This window comes from Heterodontus francisci, chromosome 29 (assembly GCF_036365525.1).
Source record: "Heterodontus francisci isolate sHetFra1 chromosome 29, sHetFra1.hap1, whole genome shotgun sequence".
Taxonomy (NCBI): Eukaryota; Metazoa; Chordata; class Chondrichthyes; order Heterodontiformes; family Heterodontidae; genus Heterodontus; species Heterodontus francisci.
The window spans coordinates 14,777,854-14,804,032 of NC_090399.1; the positions used below are offsets into that span (position 1 = coordinate 14,777,854).

Sequence of the window (26,179 nt, forward strand, 5' to 3'; positions counted from 1 at the left end):
AGGTGGGGGAAGCAGAGGCAATGATATCCAAAGGAAATTAGATGGGCACTTGAGGGACATGAACTTGCAGGGATAGGGGGATGGGGCCAGGGAATGGGACTGACTGGGTTGCTGTACAGAGAGCCAGCATAGACTCGATGGGCTGAATGGCCTCCTTCCGTGCCATTATGATGCTATGACCCCATCACTGTGCACAATTGTTTCTTAAATGATTGAGTCTTTCCTCTCTGCAACTTTGCAGAATTCCAATATTTGTGTGAGGGACTTCTTAACATCTGTTCTAAATTGACTTTTTTTTCACTAGTTTAAACCTGGACCACTGTCTAGTTTGCGAGCAAATCTTTTTTGGCTTTTCCTTTCCTAATCGCATATATAATGCTGAACTTTGCAGTATATTGGAGAATTAATTTGAATTGGAATGAAAGTTTGTACTCCCTCCAGGTCCATGTAGACCTCTGTCAAATCCAAAAGCAAAATATCGCAGATGTGAAAATCTGAAATGAAAGCAGAAAATGCTGGAAATACTCAGCAGGTCTGGCAGCATCTGTGGTTGGAGAAACAGAGTTCACGTTTTGGGTCAATGACCTTTCATCAGAGCTGGAAAAGAGGAATATAAGAAACAGGGCTAGAAGTAGACCATGCAGCCCTTCGAGCCTGCTCCGCCAGTCAGTATAATCATGGCTGGTTTTCTGCCTCAACTCCACTTTCCTGCTTACTCCCCATATCCCTCGATTCTTGGAGAGATTAACATCTGTCTCTCAGTCTTGAGTCTATTCAATGGTGGAGCATCCACAACCCTCTGAGAAACAATTCCAAAGATTTAAAACCCTCTGAAGAAATTTCTCCTCGTCTCAGTCTTAAATGGTTGGCTCTTAATCCTGAGACTGTGTTCCAGATTCTCCAGCCTGGGAAACAACCTCCGTGTCTACCCTGTCAAGCCCCATCAGAATCTTGTATGTTTCCATGAGATCACCTCCCATTCTTCTAAGCGCCAGAGACTATAGGCCCAACTTACTCGGCCTGTCCGTTCGAAGCAGGTCGGGATGTGACAAGTAGAGGTGGAGAAAGAGGGGCGGATAGAACAAAAAGAGAAGGCCTGTGATAATGTGGAAGACAGGAGAGACTAAATAGCAAAAGGGATGCTGGTGCAAGGCAAAAGGGGGCGGTAATGAGAAAAGTAAAGAAGCACAAGATGTGTCCAGAGGAGGTGCAAAGAACTTAGACAAGAATGGGTGGACAAGTGGCAGATGAAGTTCAATGTGGAGAAATGTGAAGTGAGACATTTTGGGAGGAGGAACATAGATAATATAAAATAAAGGGTATAACTCTAAAGGGGTGCAGTAGCAGAGGAACCTGAGTGTATATGTGCGTAAGTCATAGAAGGTGGCAGGACCGGTTGAGAATGCGGTCAATAAAGCATACTGTATCCTAGGCTTTATTAATGGGGGCAAAGAGTACAAGAGCAAGGAAGTTATGTTGAACTTGTATAAGACATAAATTCGGCCTCAGCTAGAGTATTGGCTCCAGTTCTGGGTGCCGCATTTCAGGAAAGATGTGAAGGCATTGGAGAGAATAAAGAAAAGATTCAGTAGAATGGTTCCAGGAATGAGGAACTTCAGTTATGAAGGTAGTTAGGAGAAGCTGGGTCCATTTTCCTTGAAGAGAAGGCTGAGAGGTGATTTGATAGAGGTATTCAAAATCATGAGGGGTCTGGACTGAGCAGATCGGGAGAAACTGTTCCCACTCGTGAAAGGATCAAGAACGAGAGGGCAGAGATTTAAAATAATTGGTAAGAGAAGCAAAAGTGACATGAGGAAAATCTCTCTCACACAGCGGGTGGTGAAGGTCTGGAATGCGCTGCCTGTGAAGGTGGTGGAGGCAGGTTCAACTGAAGCATCCAAAAGGGAATTAGACAGTTATATGAAAAGGAAGAAACTGCAGGGTTATGGGGAGAAGGCAGGGGAATGGAACGGAGGTGAATTGCTTATTCTGAGAGCCGGTACAGACACGATGGGCCGAATGGCTGCTTCCCATGCTGTAATGATTGTCATTCTGTGAAATGGGAAAACAGAAGCGTTACCAACAGCCACTGTTCAAAAACAAAGCCAAAAAATACAAACAAAATGGGCGCAGCGGTTTTGATCGGAAATTGATCAACTTCGTGTTGCATCCAGAAGTCTGCAAAGTGTCTAATTCTATTTATTCATTCATGGGATCTGGGCATCGCTGGCAAGGCCAGCATTTATTGCCTATCCCTAATTGCCCTTGAGAAGGTGATGGTGAGCTGCCTTCTTGAACCGCTGCAGTCATTAGGGTATAAGTACATCTACAGTGCTGTTAGGAAGGGAGTTCCAAGATTTTGTCCCAGCGACAGTGAAGGAATAGCGATACAGTCAAGATGGTGTGTGGCTTGGACGGGAACTTGCAGGTGGTGGTGTTCTCGTGCATCTATTGCCCTTGTCCTTCAAGCTGGTAGAGGTCACAGGCTTGGAAGGTGCTGTCGAAAGAGCCTTGGAGTGTTGCTGCAGTGCACCTTGTAGATGGTGGGGTGCAAGCAAACAGGCTGCTTTATCCTGGATGGTGTTGAGCCTCCTGAGTGTTATAGCTGCACCCGTCCAGGCAAGTTGAGAGTATTCCATCACACTCCTGACTTGTGCCTTGTAGATGGTGGACAGGCTCTGGGGAGTCAGTAGGTGAATTATTTGGTGCAGAATTCCCAGCTTCTGACCTGCTCTTGTAGCCACGGTATTTATATGGCTACTCCAGTCCAGTTTCTGGTCAATGATAACCCCCAGGATGTTGATAGTGGGGGATTCAGCAAAGGTAATGTCATTGATGACAATGGGAGGTGGCTAGATTCTCTCCTGTTGGAGATGGTCATTGCCTGGCACTTGAGTGGTGCAAATGTTACGTGCCACTTATCAGCCCAAGCCTGAATGTGGACAAGAGCTGCTTCAGTGTCTGAGTTGTAAGTGGTGCTGAACATTGTACAATCATCAGCGAACATCCCCACTTCTGACCTTTATGATGAAGGGTAGGTCATTGATGAAGCAGCTGAAGATGGTTGGGCCTAGGACACTACCCTGAGGAACTCCTGCAGTGATGTCCTGGGTCTGAGATGATTGACCTCCAACAACCACAGACATCTTCCTTTGTGCTAAGTATGACTCCAACCAGTGGAGAGTTTTCTCCCTGATTCCCATTGACTTCAGTTTTTCTAGGGCTCCTTGATGCCATACTCCGTCAAATGCTGCCTTGATGTCAAAGGCAACGACCCTCGCCTCTGGAGTGTCCATGTTTGGAACAAGGCTGTAATGAGGTCAGGAGCTGAGTGGCCCTGGCGGAATCCAATGCCCGTCAGTGAGCAGGTTATTGCTGAGCAAGTGCCGCTTGATAGCACTGTCAATGACACCTTCCATCACTTTACTGATCGAGAGTAGGTTGACAGGGCGGTAATTGTCCGAGTTGGATTTGTCCTGCTTTTTGTGTACAGGCCATACCTGGGCAATTTTTCTCATTGTCGGGTAGGTGCAAGTGTTGTAGCTATCCTGGAACAGCTTGGTTAAGGGCTCAGCTAGTTCTGGAGCACAGGTCTTCAGTACTATTGCCAGAATATTGTCAGGGCCCATAGCCTTTGCAGTATCCAGTGCCTTCAGTCGTTTCTTGATATCACATGGAGTGAATCGAATTGGCTGAAGTCTGGCATCTGTGATGCTGGGGACTTCAGGAGGAGGCCAAGATGGATCATCAACTCGGCATTTCTGGCTGAAGATGGATGTAAATGCTTCAGCCTTGTCTTTTGTACTGATGTGCTGGGCTCCCCCATCATTGAGGATGGGGATATTTGTGGAGCCCCCTCCTCCTGTTATTTAATTGTCCACCACCATTCACGACTAGATGTGGCAGGACTGCAGAGCTTAGATCTGATCCATTTGTTGTGGGATCACTTAGCTCTGTCTAGTGCATGCTGCTTCTGCTGTTTGGCATGCAAGTAGTCCTTTGCTGTAGCTTCACCAGGTTGAATCCTCATTTTTGAGGTATGCCTGGTGCTGCTCCTGACATGCCCTCCTGCTCTCTTCATTGAACCAGGGTTGGTCTTCTGGCTTGATGGTGATGGTAGAGTGGGGGATATGCTGGGCCATGTGGTTATAGATTGTGGTTGAATACAATTCTTCTGCTGATGGCCCATCGCCCCTTGTGGATGCCCAGTTTTTTGTTGCTAGATCTGTTTGAAATCTATTCCATTGAGCATGCTGGTAGTACCACACAACACTATGGAGTGTGAAGATGGGACTTCGTCTCCACAAGGACTGTGCGGTGGTCACTCCTACCAATACTGTCATGGACAGATACATTTGTGACAGGTTAATTGGTGAGAATGAGGTCAAGTATGTTTTTCCTTCTTGTTGGTTCCCTCATCACCTGCTGCATATTGAGTCTAGCAGCTATGTCCTTTAGGGTTCGGTCAGGAGTGGTGTTACCGAGCCACTCTTGGTGATGGGCATTGAAGTCCTCCACCCACAGTACATTCTGTGCCCTTGCTTCCATTTCCAATTGGTGCTCAACATGGAGGAATACTGATTCATCAGCTGAGGGAGGGCGGTAGGTGGTAATCAGCAGGACGTTTCCTTCTCCATGTTTGACCTGATGCCATGAGACTTCATGGGGTCTGGAGTCAATGTTGTGGACTCTCAGGGCAACTCCCTCCCGACTGTATACCACTCAGCACTGCAGAGGCTTCAGCTTTCCAAGGCTTGCTCTATGATCTAGGGCGGCACAGTGGCGCAGTGGTTAGCACCGCAGCCTCACAGCTCCAGGGACCTGGGTTCGATTCCGGGTACTGCCTGTGTGGAGTTTGCAAGTTCTCCCTGTGTCTGCGTGGGGTTTCTCCGGGTGCTCCGGTTTCCTCCCACAAGCCAAAAGACTTGCAGGTTGATAGGTAAATTGGCCATTATAAAAAAATTGTCACTAGTATAGGTAGGTGGTAGGGAAATATAGGGACAGGTGGGGATGTTCGGTAGGAATATGGGATTAGTGTAGGATTAGTATAAATGGGTGGTTGATGTTCGGCACAGACTCGGTGGGCCGAAGGGCCTGTTTCAGTGCTGTATCTCTAATCTAATCTAATCTCTCCTACAGGTGTAGATGTCAGGGCAATGAGGCCAACTCCCTCTATCACCAGGCCCGGTGTAGCACTGTCCAAATTCAGAACAACACTGTCACACCTTTTACAAGCTCACCCTCTGCCAGTGCAGGTACAGTCACCTCGGTGGGCCCTCACACACAGCTTGGGGGGTTTGGTAGGGTGGTACTGGTGTGCAGGAGGAGGTGCCAGAGGCATGGGCAGCTGTGGGCAGTCTCTATTGGAGGATGGAGGACAGGCACAGATGCAGGGCCTCGGGAGTCACAGGGCTAAAGGTCCTACCTCGACCAGCAGCAATAGATGTGCTCCCACATTCCCTGAGGCAACGTGGGGCCATGGGCAGAGAATGAAGGAGTCTGTTCACCTCGTGTGTGTGCTTCATAACTCAGGGTTTTGAGCACGAGTTTCTCCATTGACCGAATGGTCAACCTCATGTAGAGCCATATGTGGCAGCACTCTGAGTGCATGCAGGAACTGCGCACTGACATCAGCAGGATGCAGGCCACACAATCTAGCATGCTGACTCTGGCGCAGGTCTGTCTGGAAGGGATGCCAGTTGTGTCCCAGCTGGTGGCCCCCCTCCAGCCATCTGAAGCACCAGCCAAGGGCTGAGGCTGTTGTCCGAGGAGCATGAGGTGCCACGCCTCACGGGATGCCTTCATCATTATCGGCTTCCTTGGTCCCTCTGACTGAAGGAGCATCTGTGCGTCAGGGCCCAGGCATGCCCAGGCCCATGCCCAGGGATGGAGGCTGCCCCTGTAATAACACCGGGACAGCAGCCTCTGGAGGTGCCCGCACTGGCACCTCCACGATGAGGACGACCGCCACGTGCACCTCAAACACAAGCCGAGATAAGTGAGCAGGCTGCTTCCACCTCCTGAGGGCACAAGGGCAGCACCGCGTTGAGGTGTGTGAGCATACAGACCACCGTGTCGGGCAGAGTATGGAGTGGGTGACTGTAAATATGCACTTTGTTACTTTTGGAACGCTGTAAATATTGACAGGTGACTCACCCGTGTGAGCAACCTTTTATTAATGGTAATTCAAGAGAAGGGGAATGAAGTGGTGAAGAGGAGAAAAAGTCCATGAACAGTGACCGTGAAACCTCTGGACTGGCGTGCATCCTTCATTAGTGATGAGAGTTGAGCTGCTCCGGGCTGTATCTTCAATGGAAGTGTTTTTACAGGCAGCTCAAAGTGAGTTCCACATCTGGGTCAGAGGGATGTGGGCATCGCTGGCAAGGCCAGCATTTATTGCCCATCCCCAATTGCCTTTGAGAAGATGGTGGTGAGCCGCTTTCTTAGACCACTGCAGTCCATGTGGTGTAGGTACACCCACAGTGCTTTTTTTTTTCCCGTAACGGTTTAATACAACTGAGTGGTTTTGGTTGTAGCTCCTCGGTTTCTGGTTCTCGTAGAGGGGTGAGTAGCCATCTCTTCAAGGGGTATCCTTTGTCCCCCTAGAATCCATCGACAAAGTTTGCGGGGTGTGGGGAGGTGGTGGAGTGAAGAGTTAAGGTAACCTGGACTGACGGAGGATGAAGGAATCGTGGTAGCTGCCAGGAAAGCAAACTCCTTCATGCAAAAAGCTCTTGTGGTCACAGACCAGTTGAATGTTGAGAGAGCGGAAGCCCTTTCTGTTAATGAATCTCACTGGGTGCCTTGATGTACTTGGCAACCTTGCCACCTTCCCTTATGGCTCCTGCACTGCCCGAGTGCTTACTTAGCACTCTCCCCGCAACCTGTGCTGAACCGATGGGACCTGTGCCAATGGCCAAGTCCCACTCTGCACCATTCACCCTTTCATGGGGCCCACCCAAGTCCCTGGGCCGGGCATGAATGTCTCCCCACCTCCCTGCACCTGGTGTGCCTCAGGCAGCCCGTGCGCTCCCCGTCAAAACCGGGTTTCGGGTCTGTGACCTTTCATCAGAACTGGCAAAGGTTAGAAACGGAATAGGTTTTGAGCAAGTGATGTCACGGATCAAAGAATTAGAATTAGAATATTACAGCGCAGTACAGGCCCTTCGGCCCTCGATGTTGCGCCGAGCTGTGAAACCATCTGACCTACACTATTCCATTTTCATCCATGTGTCTATCCAATGTCCACTTAAATGCCCTTAAAGTTGGCGAATCTACTACTGCTGCAGGCAGGGCATTCCACGCCCTTACTACTCTCTGAGTAAAGAAACTACCTCTCACATCTGTCCTATATCTATCACCCCTCAACTTGAAGCTATGTCCCCTCGTGTTTGCCATCACCATCCGAGGAAAAAGACGCTCACTATCCACCCTATCTAACCCTCTGATTATCTTATATGTCTCTATTAAGTCACCTCTCCTCCTCCTTCTCTCCAACGAAAACAACCTCAAGTCCCTCAGCCTTTCCTCGTAAGACCTTCCCTCCATACCAGGCAACATCCTAGTAAATCTCCTCTGCACCCTTTCCATAGCTTCCACATCCTTTCTATAATGCGGTGACCAGAACTGCACGCAATACTCCAGGTGCGGTCTCGCCAGAGTTTTGTACAGCTGCAGCATAACCTCGTGGCTCCGAAACTCGACCCCCCTACTAATAAAAGCTAACACACCATATGCCTTCTTGACAGCCCTATTAACCTGGTTAGCAACCTTCAGGGATTTATGCACCTGGACACCAAGATCTCTCTGCTCATCTACACTAACAAGAATCTTCCCATTAGCCCAGTACTCTGCATTCCTGTTACTCCTTCCAAAGTGAATCACCTCACACTTTTCCGCATTAAACTCCATTTGCCATCTCTCAGCCCAGCTCTGCAGCCTATCTATGTCCCTCTGTACCCTAAAACATCCTTCGGCACTATCCACAACTCCACCGACCTTAGTGTCATCTGCAAATTTACTAACCCACCCTTCTACACCCTCTTCCAGGTCATTTATAAAAATGACAAACAGCAATGGCAAAGGGAAGGGTAATAGTTGTACGAAAAGACAAAGCATTAGTCCAGAGAGAGTGCTAATGGCTCATAGAGTGTTAATTACCGTGGTTAATGGATTGGGTGGGATTTCTGAACTGCCCTGCTGAAATTCGCTGGCACTGGGAATGTCGTATGGAAAACAGCACGTTGGCACCCCCCCCCACCCCCCGCCTGCCTCTCTTCCCAGCGTGACTTGAATTCAGCCCATTGTTTCTATGGTTTGTTAGTCACTAAGATTATCAAGAACAACGAGTAAAATGCTTATTGTCTATTTCTATGCAGTTCTTTTCTCTGTGTAACTTCCCAGATCACATTGTCCCTCTTTGCTGCTGCTGCTCACTCTCTGGCTGCGATTTGAGTGATTCTTGGCATTGATCTGCAACTTTATCCGATGAACATGTTCAAACTTGGAAGTGCAGTGCTGCAAGCTGGAGGCTGATCTAGTACGGAGAATGTAATAGGGATCCATCATTTATTATATGTTTTATGGTGTAGGTCCTGACCCGAGAAGGGCTCGTGCTTTGTGCGGTGACGTTTATTGAACAAGCTGTCATTTATAGGCTAAAATACTGAAATCCTCCTGAGAAGCCACTTGACTTTAAAGTGTTGTTTCGAAGCTGTTTGACCAGATATTCAGCCCATCAACACACATACAGTTGTGTTTTTATTGAGGGAGTGTTTTATAAACTGCTGGAGGTGCTTATCCATCGCTCCTGTGCTGGCTGACCTACACTGGCACCCAGTCAAATAGCACCTTGAATTTAAAATACTCATCCCTGTGTTCAAATCCCTCCGTGACCTCTCCCCTCCCAAAACTCTGCATTTCTCTTGGACATCCCCTCACTACTACTTCTTCCTTCACCCCCAGCACTGGAGGCTGTGCCTTCAGCCGCCTAGGCCCTAAGCTCTGCCTCCTAAGCCTCTTTGCTCCTCCTTTAGCGTTCACCTTTTTTCAAAACCTACCTCTTTGACCAATCTTTTGCTCGCTGTTCTAATGTCTCCTTTTATGTGGCTCCATGTCAAACTTTGTTTGATTGCATCTCTGAAGCGCCTTGGGCATTTAATGTAAGTTATTGCTAGGACACAGTTTCACATGTGCTGGCAGTCAGTCTTTCTGATTAAGTGGCACAAGGCAAGATTTTCTAGCCCGCCCGGTCATTGGCAGATCCACGCAAAGCGGCTTATCGGGATATTTGTTGTCTTCGATTTTCTGCCTGTTGACATCCAAGGGCCCTTTGAATATTCCTTGTCAACAGGCTACATAACCTCCCTACCCTAAGATGCAGAGACAATTCCAGGGGCCTGGTTGTCCCTCTGGTGGCTGTTTTTAATGAGTTTCGGTGAGCTGGGGCTTCATTGTTCTGCCCAATTTAATGCTTCGCTCTGACAGGGCACATCTGCTTTGCTGAGCTCCACTTTGCACCAGGTCCCCAAGGACCAATCAACTCTGCACTCCGTTTACTGGGAAGACCCGCGAGAGAGGCTGGTAATCAGCCTGTCTCGCTCGAATTGGATTCAGGGCGACTGGCTTGTTTTGTACAGCGCTCTCGATCTTGAATTGGGACGGAGGGGTGGGTGTGGCTAATGCCGGGTGCAGTGTACAGGTGTTACAGACCCCACGTTCTCGCTGCCCCGCGCACCTTAATTTCTGGCAGTAAAAGAATCTGGTAGATCTGTCAAATAAAGCAGTGTTTAGTTGGGTAATAGGGTCAGCTGTGTTTCAGTTGGTAGAACTCTCACCTCTTGTTCACCAGTTTGTGGGTTCAACTCCCACTTCAGCACTGCACAGTCAGAAGTGCTGTCTCCCAGATTAGATGTTAAACAGGGGCCCTCTCCGCCTCCTTGACTAGACGCAACAGATCCCACGGCTGCTATTTGGAAGAAGAGTAGAGGCTGATGGAGGTCTCGCCGGTGTCCTGGGCTGATATTTATCCCTCAACCAACATCACTCTTAAAAACAGATGATGTGTTGGTTATTACGTTGCTGTTCGTGGGAGCTTGGCTGTGCACGGATTGGCTGCCGTGTTCCCTAAATTACAACAGTGACTATGCTTCTGAAAGTGCTTCCTGTGAGTGTGAAAGGTGCTACAAAAATGCAAGTTATTTTCTTACTGAAGCTTTACGGTTTCTAAAAGCCTGTGGATTGAGCCTGGTGTTCGAAGTGCACAAGTCCTGGGGAGGAATGAGCCAAAGTGAAGACAGTGTAATGAGTCTTGCTTTCGATGCAGTAATGATGCAAGGAGGAAATTGCGGGAAAGGCCATTAAGAGCTTAGATGAGACAAAAAGACAAGTCAGCAGAATGGCCATGTTGGTTATGGTTTTAGAACTGAGGGAAGAGAGAGCGACAGTCTATAGCTGACTGGCTAACTACGTTGAGTGCAGAAGTACAGAAGGATTGAGCTGAAATGGTATTCTCTGCAGTGGTGCCAAGTCGTCGTCCTGCGTTCCATTGTCTGTATATTATTTCTGTCAACTAGGCAGCTGAGGGTGAATTGCAAGCAGCTGCTCCACATTGAAGAATCAGCTGATAAACAGCAGGCCTTCCCTTGGGGAATGTGTTGCAGCCTCTTACTCTCTCTTACTGGTGGCATGTTTTCCAGCACAGACACACACACACTCTAACTGGAAGATGGTGCATTTAAAGGGACTGTTGGCATCCCTGAGCTCAGTGGTCTGCAGAGTTCAGTTAAAGGTGCGGTGCCTGTAATCCTCCTCATTGCTGGAGGGAGGAGGCTGCTATAACTCTGCTGGTGATGTAATGTTATTGTGGTGCCGCTTTTGTCTTTTCCAGTCACTTTTTTTTTTAAACTCGCTCTGGGAAAGCTGAGTCTATTTCTGCCTTTTGATGTCTCATAACTGTTTGTTTGTTTATGGTCAAGTCCAGCAGTTTATATATAAAAATGACTTCCACAGGGAGCATTCACCCAACCCTTGCCCCTCTTCCCCACGCCACCCCCCCCCCCCCCCCACCCCCAGAAAACCAAATGTGGCACCAGTTCGGGGGTGGGTGGTGGCAGTAATTTTTAGGGTGACTGCTAAAATTCTAAATTCCACTCCCCCTCCCCACCCCCCCAGTCAAAACTGGACTGGAATTCATGGTTACTTCAGATTGGGTCCAAATCTCTCTCTCTCTTTTTTCCCCCTTGAGGAGGGTACTTTTTAAAGTACAAAGATAAATAATTCCACAACATTGCAACTGAGGAATCATTTCACATTTAAAATGGAGCAAACGTCCTCTTCTTTCGAAGTGCGATGGGATGGATTTGCCACATCCACTGTGAATCTTGCAGTAGATCGGGCTAAGCTGGGAGGGGGATGTATGTGGAGCATAGACAAGTAGGGCTAAATGCCAGTCTCCACTGGAAATTCTGTGCGGTAACTTGTGATCTAATCCAGACATTTGGGTGCCCTCGTTCACCCTGTGAACTGAGCACAACCTTGCTATCTGTCATTTTTACAAATGAATATACCAATTAGGAGCAGGGGTAGGCCACTCGGCCCCTCGAGCCTGCTCCACCATTCAACAAGATCATGGGCTGATCTGATTGTAACCTCAACTCCACATTCCTGCCTACCTCCAATAACCTTTCACCCTGTTGCTTATCAAGAATCTATCTACCTCTGCCTTAAACAATTCCAAGATTCTGCTTCTACTGTCTTTTGAGGAAGAGAGTTCTAAAAACTCACGACCATTTGAGAAAATTTCTCTTCATCTCTGTCTTACCTTTATTTTTAAACGGTGACCTCTAGTTCTGGAATCTCCCATAAGAGGAAACATCCTTTCCACATCCACCCTGTCAAGACCCCTCAGGATCTTCTTTGTTTCAATCAAGTCGCCTCTTATTCTTCTAAACTCCAGCGGATACAAGTCCAACCTTTCCTCATAAGACAACCCGCCCATTCCTGTATTAGTCTAGCAAACCTTCTCTGTACTGCTTCCAATGCATTTACATCCTTCCTTAATTAAGGAGACCAGTACTGTACACAGTAATCCAGATGTGGTCTCACCAATTCCCTCTAAACTGAAGCATAACCTCCCTACTTTTTGTAATCAATTCCCCTTGCAATAAACAATAACATTCTATTAGCTTTCCTAATTACTTGCTGTACCTGCATACTTACATTTTGTAATTCATGCACTAGGACACCCAGATCCCTCTGAATCTCAAAGCTCTGCAATCTCTCACCATTTAGATAATATGCTTTTTTAATTCTTCCTGCCAAAAGGGACAACTTCACATTTTCCCACATTATACTCCATTTGCCAGATCTTTGCCCACTCACCTTAACCTATCTATATCCCTTTGTAGCCTCCTTATGTCTTCTTCACAACTTACTTTCCTACCTGTCTTTGTGTCATCAGCAAATTTAGCAACCATACATTCGGCCCCTATCTAAATTGTAAAAAGTTGAGGCCTCAGCACTTTTCGAGCAGGACTGTTCTGGGAGTTGGTGAATTTTTTTTTTGAGGATGCTGGACTGCCTTTGGAAAGTTTTTCGAGAACGTGTTGATTAATGGTTGGCGTGAAATGGGAGTCTAGGGAAATACTGCAAATGTTTTTGGCCATTTCTTCGTGAGGTTAATTCAGTGCACAGTGAAACGGCCTACTCATGGCTTTGGGAGAATGGAGAATGGTTCCCTGCCCAGCTGTGCTGACTTGAGATGGCCTGCTATTTCTTTCCATGGGTGACCTTGACTAGTTTGTCATCTCATTGCTAATCTTTAAAGTCCCTGCTGTGCCTTCCCCTTTTGTTTCCTATTGTAGGTCTGTGTCTCCATGATCATTGATTTGTAAAGGGTAGGTCATGCCTGACACACCCGCCGATTGAATTTTTTTTTTTGAAGTGGTGAGTAAAATAGTGGACAGAGGAATATCTACGGTTGGTATTTATATGAACACCCAGAAAACATTTTTAATAAGGTCCCCCATAAGAGACTGGTAGTTAAGGTTGAAACTGGGGGATCTGAAAGCAAATTATCGGCCAGGTCAAGAAATTGGCATTTGATGCTAGATCACAATGTGGGAAAATGTGAGGATGCAAACTTGGTGGGAAGAATAGAAAAGCAGAATACTTAAATGGAGAGAGACTGCAGAATACTGCGGTACAAAGAGATCTGGGTGTTCTCGTACATGAATCACAAAGTTAGCATACAGGTCCAGCAAGTAATTCGGAATGCAAGTGGAATGATGGCCTTTATTGTAAGTGGGGTGGAGTATAAAAGTAGGGAAGTCTTGCTACAACTGTACAGGGTGTTGGCGAAGCCACACCTAGAGTACTGCCTACTGTTTTGGTCCCCTTATCTAAGGAGAAATATATTTGAAGTGGAAGCAGTTCAGAGAAGGTTCACTAAGTTGATTCCTGGGGTGAAGGGGTTGCCTTGTGAGGAAAGGATGAGCAGGTGGGGCCTATACTCATTGGAGTTTATAAGATTGAGAGGTGGTCTTATTGAAACATGTAAGATTCTGAGGGCGTTTGAGATGATGCTTCCCCTTGGGGCAGCAATGTTTCAAAATAAAGGGGTCTCCCATTTAAGATGAGGAGGAATTTCTTCTGAGGGTCATTAACCTTTGGAATTCTCTTCCCCAGAGAGAAGTGGGGGCTGGGTTATTGGATATATTCAAGGCTGAATTGGACAGATTTTTGATCGACAAGGGAGTCGAAGGTTATGGGGAGAGCAGGTGGGAAAATGGAGTTAAGGCCACAATCAGATCAGCCGTGATCTTCTCGAATGACATTGTGGGGTCAAATAGCCTACTCCTGCTCTTATTTCTTATGTTCCTAAATATGAGATTTAGATTTTTATTAACCAAAGATATTATGGAATATGGGCAAAGGCAGTTATATTGAGTTGTGTCACAAATCAGCCGTGATCTCATTGAATGGCGGAACAGGCTTGAGGAACTAAATGACCTCTGCCAGTTCCTGGTTCAAGCTTCTTTAAATTTTAACATTTGTTTTCAGCACTCTTATCGCTCAAGGTTAAAGTTCAAGGATCAAGAGGTGGGGTTGTATGATTAACCCTTCCCTTCCGCCCAGCAGGGAGAGGTGTATGCCAAATCGGTACAGTTTTCTAACCTCTTGGTGAGGCCTTCAGCAGATGATGGGTTGAGAGCCCTGCCTAGTCTAATCAGCAAATGGGCCTTTGGTGAAGGCCTAAAATTGGAATCTGTGGGTAATGGGAGGGTGAAAAATATAGAACAATTTGGCTTATAGGTTGTCTCAAAAGATTTTTGAATTTTGCTGCTGGTTCGAGCTGAATCGGTCACTGCCATGCTGATGTCTTGTGATATTGTCTGTCTGTCCCACATGGTGATGACAATATTGTTTGCTTGATATAAGTTTATTGTATTCACTCTCTGGTTTGTTTAGAAGCAAACGGTTCCAGACATCGGTCAGATTGGTGGTGTCAAATAGGTGAAGCCAATGCTTGATCCTTGGTCTGTGATGCAATGGCTGATGTCAGCTAGGTTCTGTAATGTATCTTTGTTAACTGGAGCTAGAGAGCTGGAAAATCGGTCAGCGTTACTGCTCCTGAACACTATTTAATGACCCTTGCTTAAAATGCATCCACAACGCGTGTGTGAATGTTAGTCTAATAATAGTGTGAAATATTGGGTGGGATAAACCTGGCAAGAGAGAAAATAATAAGGGGTATAGCCTCTTTGGAAGCAGATAAGGTGCCAGGTCCAGGTGAAATGTATCTCTGACTATTAAGAGAAGCAAGGGAGGAAATAGCAGAGGCTCTGACTATCATTTTCTGGCAACAGGTGAGGAACCAATGTTGTTGAAAGGGATTGACTGGGTAATAACAAACCCATCCACCTAACTTTAGTGGTGAGCAAATTAGTGGAAAAAAATTCTGTGGGACAGTATAACTCATTTAGAAAGGTACAGATTAATCAAGGACAGTCAGCATGTATTTGTTTAGGGAAGGTTATGTCTGACTAACTTGATTGAAATATTATTTTGAGGGGGTAACGAAGTGGGTGGTGCGTTTGTAGTCTACATGGATTTTAGCAAGGCTTTTGATGAGGTGCCACATGGCAGACTGGTCAGAAAAGTAAAAGCACATGGGATCCAAGGGAAAGTGACAAATTGGATCCAAAATTTGACTCAGTGGCAGGAAGCAAAGGGTAATGGTTGACTGGTGTCTTTGTGACTGGAAAGCAGTGGGGTTCTGCAGGGCTCAGTAGTGAGTCCCTTGCTTTTCGTGGTGTATATCAATTATTTAGACTTAATCATGCCCTCTACATTGAAGAAGTTTGCAGAAGATACAGAAATTTGGTCATGTGTTTGATGAGAAAGAAAGTATCAGACTAGACAAAGTTATCAGTGGACTGGTCAAGTCGATGGAAAAGTGTTGAATGGAAACTAATCCAGAGAAGTGTTAGGTAATGCATTCGGGGAGGGCAAAGGCAAGGTTAGTTAGTTGGCATCCTTCCATCTCCGAAAGATGATGGACACGCAGCGACCAATCCATTAAGGTGGGGTGTCTTCTCTTGGTGCACTTTTGCTGATGGCTGTGAAGGCCAATCCTTGAGAGGCAGGTTCTGCCACAAGTGCCTCACGTGAAGCTGCCAAGTGACGCTGAATGTTATTTTTGACATTGGCGCCTGTTGCCAAGCTGCTGCAGCAACTGGTTGTCGTGGTAGTGCACACCAGTCCACAGGACATGTCGCCATTTCCCTGTTTCACCAGCTGGAGTTCCCACGTGCGATAGTCGACATTTAGGGCCTTCATGTTTCACTTATAAGCATCCTTGAAGTGGAGCTTTGGACGCCCCGCTGTTCGTCTGGCCCCAGCTACCTCACCATACAGAAGATCCTTGGGTATGCGACTGTGGTCCATCCTGTGGGCGTGTCCGATCCACCGAAGCTGCCTCTGTTTGATTATTGCCAACACACTTGGGAGCTCTGCCTTTGAGAGGACTGCCACATTTGTGATTTTGTCCTTCCAGGATAAACCATTATGTGCCACAGACAGTGAAAATTATTGAGCTTTTTTCCTGGTAGCTGTAAGTCACCCATGTTTCACAGCCATACAGCAAGGTGCTGAGAACACAGGTCTTATAAACCATGAGCTTGGGTCATAAGGGTCAGCTTGGTGTTATACAATGTGCATTTCGCGAGTTGGCTAAAGGTGGTAACTGCTTTCCAAATGCAAGGAAATACACAATAAATGGTAGGATACTGAGAAGTGTAGAGGAACAGAGGGACCTTGAAATACATGGAGTCCTTGAAGGTAGCAGGACCGGTAGACAAGGTGTGTAAGAAGGCACATGGGATACTTTTATTGGCTGAGGTGGAGCATATATGTGTAGGGAGGCTGAGAACTGTATAAACACTAGTTCGGCCACAGTTGGAGTACTCTGTGCAGTTCTGGTCACAGCATTACAGGAGGAATGTGATTGCACTCGAGAGGGTACAGAGACTGTTGCCAGGAATGGAGAATTTTAGCTATGAGGAAAGATTGGACAGGCTGGGGTTGTTTTCTTTGGAACAGAGGAGGCCGAGGGGAGATTTATTTGAGGCGTATAAAATTGAGAGGCCTGGATAAGGGAAATAAGTCCTTCCTATCCACTCTAACAGAGAGATCAATAACCAGGGAGCATAGATTTAAAGTAACTGGTGGGAGGCTGAGAATTTTTCCACCCAGAGGGTGGTGAGGGGGGTCTGGAACTCGCCGTCTGAAAGGGCAGTAGAGGCAGAAACACTCATCGCATTTAGAAATTACTCGGATATACACATGAAATGCCGTAACATACAAGGTCACAGACCAAGAGCTGCAATGTGAGATTAGGCTGGATTGTTCTTTTACAGCTGGCACAGACATAATGGGGGAGAATGACCTCCTCCGGGTGCTGTAAAATTTCCACGATTCTAGTTGAACTCACAGTGCATCTCTACTTTCTCCATCTGCCGTGGTGGGATCAGTGGGGTGGGTGTGGGGGGGGGGAGGGAGGGAAGGAGGATGAGGAGAAACAACCCTGCTGCCCAAACTTCTCTCCATTTTTTTTCCTTTTATGCCCCATCAGCAAAGGACTCTCCTTACTTTCCAATAAAACTTTTATTTGGCAGCAGAAACTGGTTGACTGATCCCATATGTGTATATGTAGGTATGTACGTGTAGGCATTCAGTGTGTTTGGGTTTTCAGGGAATGATACAGTGGAGGAGGGGGACATTTGCCCCACTTGCTCCTGTGCTAGTTTTTGAGGGCTATCCAATTAATCCCTCCTGCTCTTTCTCCACAGTTCTACAAATACTTACTCTAATTCCTTTTGTGAAAGTTGTTCTTAATCAGTTTCCACCCCTCCTTTTTCAGGCAGTGCATTCCAGATCATGAAAAACTAGCTGTGCTTCAAAATTTTCCTCGTGTCGCCTCTGCTTCTTCTGCCTTCAATCTGCACCACTCTGGTTACTGACTCTTCTGCCACTGAAACAGTTTCTCATTTAATCTTGTCAAAACGCCTTGCTGCCATTCTTGTAAATATCCCCTGCGCCCTCGCCAAGGCCTCAATGTCCTTCCCAAAGTGTGGTGCCCAGAATTGGGCGCAAAACTCCAAGCCAACGATTGAGCCTGACCACCATCTTTGTTTGAATACATTGCAGCAATAAAGATCAGTTCCATGTACCAGTTTCTGGGAAAGGTTTTTGACTCTGCTGTCTGCGGCCTCGTGTTCCAGGCCAGATGCCTGGGAATGCCGCAAAGTCGTTGACTTACAGTTGACTTGTGTTCATGCTGCCATATCTGATCTCCATGGTGACCATTGGCTGCTGGCCTGGACTGAGGCAGGATTAGCTCGGACTTTATCTTTTGAATCTCCACTTCTCTAAGGTTCTCTTAGACTTTACTGTGGTATAGCTTCCCTGTACTTGAAGCTTTTTGGGGAGTGCGGTGGGATTTTGTGGGGGGTGCGAAGTTGAAGTAGATGTGTAGCTGTTCCAGTGTCAATTTGACCTGAAGTTTACCAAAATGTGGCTGAGCAACGCAATATCTATCGACTTATTTGACTGGGGTCAAGCTCGATTCATGGTTAATGTGCACGGCCTGTATACAATAAAGATAGCCTTGCTAGCATCTGCCACAACCTGCAGTCTTTCCAAAGTGCGCTACAGCTAATGAAGTTCTGTTTACGATGTTTTTTTTTGACATTGATCACCATTGTTATGCAGGAAATGCAGAAGCCAATTTGCAAATAACAAGGTCCCACAAATTGCTTTGAGAATGACCAGCTCAGCTGTCTTTTAATTGTTGGTGAATGGATAAATATTGGCAAGGATGACCGTTCTCTGCACTTCTTTGAAATAATGCCCATAGAATCTGAAAGGACAGGCGGGGCCTCGGTTTAGCGTCTCTTCCGAAAGATGCACGTGGTGCAACACAGACTGGAGACTGAATCCTGACCTCTTCTGGTTTTATGGATCATTTGTGTTTGCCCTCTAAGCACTTGGGGAGTTGCTTACCATCCATTTTCAGTGTGTTTTTTTTTAGGAAAGGTTTTGCTCTTGCAGAGAGCTGGCACAGGATCAATAGGCCGCATGGGCTCTTTCTGTGCTGTAATCATTCTATGATTCTACAAAGGTGACTTTTTTTTTTGTAATCCAGTTCTATCATTTCTTTACTCAACCCCTTCGTCCCAGGGATTAGTCATCTTATGAGGACAGGTTGGGCCTGTATCCATGAGAGGTTAGAAGAATGAGAGGTGATCTTATTGAAACATCTGAGATCCTGAGAGGATTTGACTGGGTCGATGCCAAGAGGATGTTTCCCCTTGTAGGAGAGTCTAGAACAGGGGTGTCCAACCTCTTTGCGTGGTGGTGTAGGTGGGGAGGGGGGGGGTGCATATTACAATCTTCGTCCTACATGGGGGGGGGGCCAGTGAGAGAATTTCAGAAAGATAAAGGCATTAAAAATTTATCTTACTATCAAAACAACAATAAATGTGCATTTTTGTGAAAAAGCTTTAAATGAGAAGATTAATTTATTGACTTACTTTCTCGTCACTATATTGAACACCGATTTAGTGACATTCCTGGCATTATTTTTGCGTGCATAAGTAGTCAATCTCTGCCGCACACTTGATGTAGCGATGCAGAGTAGTTTGGATAGATGTCCACCTGTCAGAAGTGATCTTGATATCTCCTTCCCCCTCTCTCTTTCTTCCTCTTTCTCCTCTGCTCCCCCTCCCTCTTCCTCCCTGGACCCCACCCTCTGTCTGTCTCCCTGCTTTCCGTCCGCGTGTGTCTCAGTTCACGCTGCCCGCTCCCCGCTCACTATAAATGTGGATATTAGAGGGAGGCTGCGAACACTTCCTTTCTGCTGGGCACAACCATGTTGTGTGGGCGCGGGGTCCTAACAAACCTATAGCTGCCTGCTGAGGTGCCTGACAGTTTTACACCTGCAGCTGGATGGAAACCCTTGGGTGGCTGGATTCTGGCCCACAGGCCATATGCTGAACAAACCTGGTCTAGAATTAGGGGACATCGTTTTTAAAAATTCGGGGTCTTCCATTTAAGACTGAGATGAGGAGAATTTTCTTTTTGAGGGTCGTTAGACTGTGAAATTCTCCTCTTTCTCAGAGTAGTGGAGGCTGGGTCATTAAATATATTCATGGCTGAGCTAGATTTTTTTTTTGAAAGACAAGGGAGTGAAGGGTTGTGGGTGGCATCAGGGAAGTGGGGAGTGAGGCCACAATCAGAGCAGCCTTGATCTTATCGAATGGCAGAGCTGGGCCGAGGGGCCGAATGGCCTCCTGCTTCTCGGTCTTGTGCATTGAGGTAGTTGGTAGCGTTCTACACGTGACTGGAAGAGAACGCTGCTTGGGGGGAGGGTGACTGGGATTGTCCAGTGATGATCCGGGTAGTTTTGTTCTGTATGGGACAGGGCTTTGATCGGCAGCTTCCCGTGTTGCAGGTGGAGACGGTGAAGAATGTTCTGAAAGAGCTGAAGCTGCGTGTGTTCGAGGTGACGGACGAGAAAGCCACACTCGATGGCAGCGATGTCTTCTTCACAGGTTAATGCTGGTTACGTCTCTCTTCACCCCCACCCCTCCCCACCATTACTCGTGCTCCACTGCCGGGAACTCCATTTGTATGTAAACAGAGGTTCCACTGCACTTGTGGCAAAGTTAACCACAGCTGGATGGGAGCAGCTCCAGAGAATATCCTGACCTTTTTGGGAGATGGCTTCTTGGATGCCAGTAGCTCTTCGATACCACAAGCATAGGCCATTCTCCTATGTATGCAGCCATGCGGTGAGTGTTGGCTGACCATTCAACTGTGAGGGCATCTCAGTGGTCCTCACCGTTGATCAGCCGTGATCTGTTTGAATGGCGGAGCGGCTGGACGGGCCGAAAGGCCGACGACTCCTATTTCCTATGATTCTCATCCCATTGCCCACACTTGCATTTTCCAGCAGCAGTTGCTGGACAGTGATAAATAAGTTGACTTTGCCCTTTTCCTCGACGTGTCAGCAGTAAAGCCTCGTTCTGTTGTCCTGGTTCAAGCCAGTTAATTCAGCACAGGAAGGGGATGGGAACGCTCATCTCCTCAATTCAGTCTTTCTCTGGCAGTGACTTCTCCAGAAAGCCAATAGGAGAGGTTATCAGCATTTGCTTTTATTCATTTTAAAAATTAAATCCAGAGTTGTTTTGATTTTCAGAAACCACACTGGGCTCAGTAATTCATTGTACTTCACCCACTGCATGCTTTGCTAGTAGTAGTCCATCTCCCTTCCAGTAGTAATTTCCCTTGACGCTTGTGGTGAATGATGTGTGTTCTGGGGAATAGTGTTCCCATTGTGAACACTCCCAAGGTAGGTGTGGCACAGGTTACAGAGTAAAGCTCCCTGTGTGCTGCTCGTTCAGTATGCTTTGTCCCCAATCTCTAGCACCTCCTCGTGAACCCGTGTGACATTGCAGCATGTTCAGCCTGTGGCTTCTTCAAATCAAATTGTCAAATTTATGTGCAATGGGATCGTGACCACCATACTGAGACTGTTTGTCTTGTGACCCTTAGTCGACGGAGAGGACTTGTCCCATATGAGACTTGCTGAAGCCCTTTTATAGTATAGTATCAGTGATGTCCTGCATCGATAAACTGAGCCCCTCCCCCACCCCCACCCCCACCCACTCTGCACCTCTCTCCTCTGTTACTCACTCAGGAAGTAGCACATTTAGCTAAGGCTATTTTTTTTACAGTTCAATTCTGGACTGACTAGAATGAGGAAGTGGTTTGCGTGAAATGCTGACATGACTGGATGGGTGAAGACCCTTCTTGTGGGTGGGGGAGGGGGGTGGTGGGGAGAATTTGGGAACAGTCTCTGCCCTCTGTACAAGAGGTGGCATCCCTGAATTGGTTTTGCTTCCTCGAATTGAAGCAGCTTGCAGTGTTGTCTGCCTTCCTGGTACCTCTGGCATGTCGCCGTCCTTTTATTGTACAGGCCTGAATGCTGAGTTATTGGCAGCATGTTCGATGATGGGGATCAGAGACTGGGTGTCTGTGCACCCTTTTCAACAGGGGGGGGGGTTGCTCGCTGGCAGTCGACAGCAGGCATCCTGACGGACTTGGCATCCCTGCTCCCGGGCGGGTTGGCAGGAGGAGGGTAAATGTCATCCCTCTCCTCCACCAGTTTCCCTCCCACCCAGTTTGTCGTCAGAGAATGGTAGAATTGTGGTCAGAGGCTCTTCATCCTGTCGGGCCTGTGCCTCCTCTGTGAAAAAGCTGTAAAATTAGTTTCACACCCCTGCTCTTTCCCAGATTGGTCCATTTCCAATATTCCCTTTTCAAAGCGACTGTTGAATCTCCTTCCGCCTCCTCTCCGGACACCTCCTTCCAAATCACTGCAACTTGCTGTATTTCATCGGCCTTTTAGCTTATTCTGCCAGTTGTTGCTGCCTCTCCCAATCCTATGTGGTGCTGTTTAATTCCTCTTGGTGTTTTTTCCCCTCCCACCCATCCTTCCCACAACACCCCACCCCCGGATACTCGTCTCCCGTTCTTTCGGTTCCAGGGCGTGAATTCTTCGTTGGGATCTCGAAATGGACCAATCGCAAAGGAGCGGAATATGTGGCAGATGCTTTCAAGGTGAGACGTGAGACCACCTCTGCTCCTGGGATCAAGTAGCTCTTTGTGTTTTGGGGGGGTGGGGTCGGGGGTGCAGGCTGTTCAGTTTCATTCCAATGAACCTTTCTCGAGGGTGACTTGTGGGAATGTAGGATGAGAAACTCAAACTGGGGACCGAAGTCTGAAAATGGCGGGGGAGACCCCAGATCGGGTCTCCCAAACAAGAAAGTGCTAGAAATACTCAGCAGGTCTGGCAGCATCTGTGGAGAGAGAAGCAGAGAGTTAACGTTTCAGGTCAGTGACCCTTCATCAGAACCCAGATCAGGTCATGTGGATTTTTCTTCGGTTAGTGGAAAAGTTGTGTAAAAGAAAATATCCACTATGGGGTGGATTTTCAACTTATTCAGGCGTAAAGTGAACGTTGGAGCAAACACTCTCTCTCTAGAATTGATTATTAAATGAAAATAATCCAAATCGCTGCCAGTTTTATTCCTTGCCAGGAAGTCTCTGTCTGAATCCAGTCCCGGAGGGGAAATATATTTTGGAGGCGTGCGAGGTAAAGAGGAATTGGGAATCTATTTACTGATGATCTGGATGTAATTGGGACATTGAATCATCAAATTGACAGAGTGTGTGGGCTGATTTGTAACAGGTGGGGCTCTTGTTTCGCGAGGTAAAGTTTGTGTTAATGGTTTGCTCGTTCTTGTCTGTCCAGGATTTCACCGTCTCCATCGTGCACATTCCCGAACCCCATCATTTGAAGAGCTTCTGCAGCATGGGAGGTCCCAGCACCATTGTCATCGGCAATAGTGAAGCTGCCAGAAAGACAGTCAAGGTAAGATGTACCCCTCGCCAACACAACTGTCCTCTTCTCCAAGACCAGAGCCCCTCATTGCCAGTTCCAGCAGGGCCCATTTATTTTGCCCCTCCCTTCAGTAATTCTCCAGTTCTCGCTCTCTCTCTCTCTGGCAGTGTTTTGATCGCACAGTGTGATGAGAGCTTTACTCTGTATCTAACTTGGTTTTTTTTAATGAAGGTTTTCGCTGCCATTTGTCGGAGGAACAATTTAGTGGGAGGAAACTTTACTCTGTATCAAACCCCTTTTTTTTTTCTCATTTTGCCTTGGGAGTGTTTAATGGGACAGTGTAGAGGGAGCTTTACTCTGTATCTAACCCCCTTTTTTTTTTCTCATTTTGCCCTGGGAGTGTTTAATGGGACAGTGTAGAGGGAGCTTTACTCTGTATCTAACCCCCTTTTTTTTTTTCATAAGGTGGTCTTTATACCCCAGGCCCCTTTTATATTTTTCATGTCGAGGGGGCCGTTATTGCTCAGGCCCCCTTTATATACATACTTATATTTTTTAAAATAACTATTAAAAACAGAAATAAACAATAACTCAAATTAAAATGCCATTCTCTGCGTCGACGATGCGCTCCAGTCCCTGCGGTGCCCACCGGTCGCGGAAGGCCTCTAGCGTACCGGCGGACACCGCATGCTCCTTCTCCAGGGACACCCGGGCATAAACGTAACCTCGGAGGAGGGGCAGGCAATGTGGGAGGATGGACACCCCGATGGCCCGCAGTCTGGACCTGTGAATTGCCACCTTGGCCAGGCCCAGGAGTGGACCGACGAGGAGATCCTCCTCCCGGCCCACGCCCCTCCTCACTGGGTGCCCAAAGATCAGGAGTATGGGGCTGAATTGCAACCAGAAATTGAGAAGGAGCCCCTTTGAATACTCAGAGGGGCTGCAACCTCGCACACTCCATATAGACATGGAACATGGGCTCGTCCAGGCCGCAGAAATTACAGGCAGCCTGGAAGTCCGTGAACTTACTTAAAAGTCTATTGCACGGGACTGCCCTGTGCAGCGCACTCCACCTCAGGTCCCCGATGTAAAGGGGGAGGACTCCCGTGCAGAGCCACCTCCACAGGGGTTTCCGGACTGGGGTGATCCCCGACCTCACCTCCCCCACATGGTGCAGGTGGGGAGAGGAGCTCACCGGGAATAAAGAGCGGGGCGTTGGATAGAATTATGCGCTGTGCAGTGGCCCCCAGGGGGTCCAGTGGCAGGAAAGTCCTGCCCATGGTGAGCCCTCTATTAAGGGCCAGGGACACCGCCCACTTGGTCTTCAAGAAAAACACTGCCTTTCCATACATCTTCGAGGCTGCAGCAATGGCTGTAGGGCCAACAATCTTGGCCATTGCCTTTACACAGGCATCAATAGACATGTTAGTGTGGGCATAGCTCTTTACCATGACTGGAAGTGATTTAATTGAAAGGGTGACGGGGCCACAGAGGCTGCAGCTGCATAGATGTTAGAGGGCCTCGCCACTGGCACAGATGGACTTGCCATGGGTTCAAGCTATGCCCAACCTCAATTGCAGGCCCACCAATTACAAAGTTTTGTGAGGAGAAAAAAAGAACAATAAGCAATAATAATAAACTAAATAAATTGGGGAGAGGCTGATGTAGTACAAAGAGACAGGCTGAGAGTGATGGCTTGGTTGCACTATTGTGGTGAGCACAGACGCCTTCAAACAGTCTCTGAGCTGCCATCTGTTCTTCCGGTTAGGGGAGGCATCTTCACCTGGGTCAGCTGAAAGCCGCCCAGGCATTATCTACTTCTCTTTCCTTAGCCAGGCAGATTCTGCTGACTCAGGCTGGGCGAATGGGGCGGGGAGGGAGCTTCCCTGTGTGCTTAAAATGCACAGATCCTTTTAGAATTGGTGGCCTCTTCCACCTCCCCCAACAGTCCAAAGCAAAGAAAATGTCAGGTACTTTCCACCCGCCTCCAAACACAGCCTGATTGCAAAGTCTCTTCCATTAAAAGTTGTTGAAAAATTGCAGCTCTTTCTTCTCCTGTGGTAGCTCCTCTCCCCAGCTGCACCACCTACAACTGACTGCAGCACTGTCAGCTGAGGCTTGTTGCTGCACTCAGCACTTAGCAGTCCCAATCAGGCAGCAGCAAACCCCGTGCTGTACCTGCCCTGGGACTGATTAGTGGAGATAGTATAGAGGGAGCTTTACTCTGTATCTAACCCCTTGCTGTACCTTTCCTGGGAGTATTTGGGATAGTATAGAGGGAATTTTACTCTGTACTTGCACTGTGGGTGAAAGATGATGAGACAGAGTAGTGTCACCAGGCTTGTAGTTGAAGGATTACTGAAGCAGGCCCACGGTCTTCAGAATGTGTCATCTTTGCTCACAATTTTTTCTCTTTGCTGCCAGGCAATGGAGGAGCTGACGGACTATCAATATGACAAGCTGAGTGTGCCAGATGATGCCGCAGCCAATTGCATCTACGCACGAATTGGTAATAAGAGCAACACCCTGGTCCATCGGACAGCAGAGGAGTTTCCAGAAAGTTCCAAAGTAAATTATTTTGACTTCTTTGCCTGGGTGAATGACCAGAGCTGTGGATTTATAATGACCGCTCCCTGGGATTATTCCACTTTGACCTGTCAGGATGTCTTTGGTTGTTGGAGGGAGAATTGAAGGGGGAGGGTAGATGCTGGTAAGAGGGGATAGAACTGTTCCTCCATTATTTTGATGCTTTTTACCACAAATAGAGTAAGCTTCAGATAGTTAGAAAAGGAGAAGCAGTATTTGGTGGTTTTACCACAACCATTGGGACCTCCTGCAATGTTTCTAAAGTGGCAGTGATTTGGGACGTGTGGTGACAGCAGTCGTGCATTCCCCTTTAAGCCAGGGTAGGGGAACAGTGACAGCAGTGTGCATTCCCCTTTATGCCAGGGTAGGGGAACGGTGACAGCAGTGTGCATTCCCCTTTATGCCAGGGTAGGGGAACGGTGACAGCAGTGTGCATTCCCCTTTAAACCAGGGTAGGGGTACATCGACAGCAATGTGCATTCCCCTTTAAGTGGTTGAAAATTTCCTAAGTCTCCTTAAGTGTAACGTCGACACCTGCGGTAGCAGAGCAGCACTGCAAGGGCATCAGTCCAGGGAAGAGGGTGCATTTAGGAGGTGGATCCCAGAAGCTCCCTGCTTCAATTT

The 26,179-nt window shown here is 47.4% G+C and overlaps 1 protein-coding gene across 1 annotated transcript in view; it reads left to right on the top strand.

The window, feature by feature from the left end:
* LOC137346150 (N(G),N(G)-dimethylarginine dimethylaminohydrolase 1-like) overlaps positions 1-26,179 on the top strand; it is a 75,522-nt gene that overhangs the window by 43,312 nt on the left and 6,031 nt on the right. The window contains exons 2-5 of the mRNA XM_068009487.1: positions 20,015-20,114; positions 22,112-22,185; positions 22,880-22,999; positions 25,394-25,537. Coding sequence (XP_067865588.1) covers positions 20,015-20,114; positions 22,112-22,185; positions 22,880-22,999; positions 25,394-25,537 — 438 coding nt within the window. The remainder of the gene's footprint in view (positions 1-20,014; positions 20,115-22,111; positions 22,186-22,879; positions 23,000-25,393; positions 25,538-26,179) is intronic.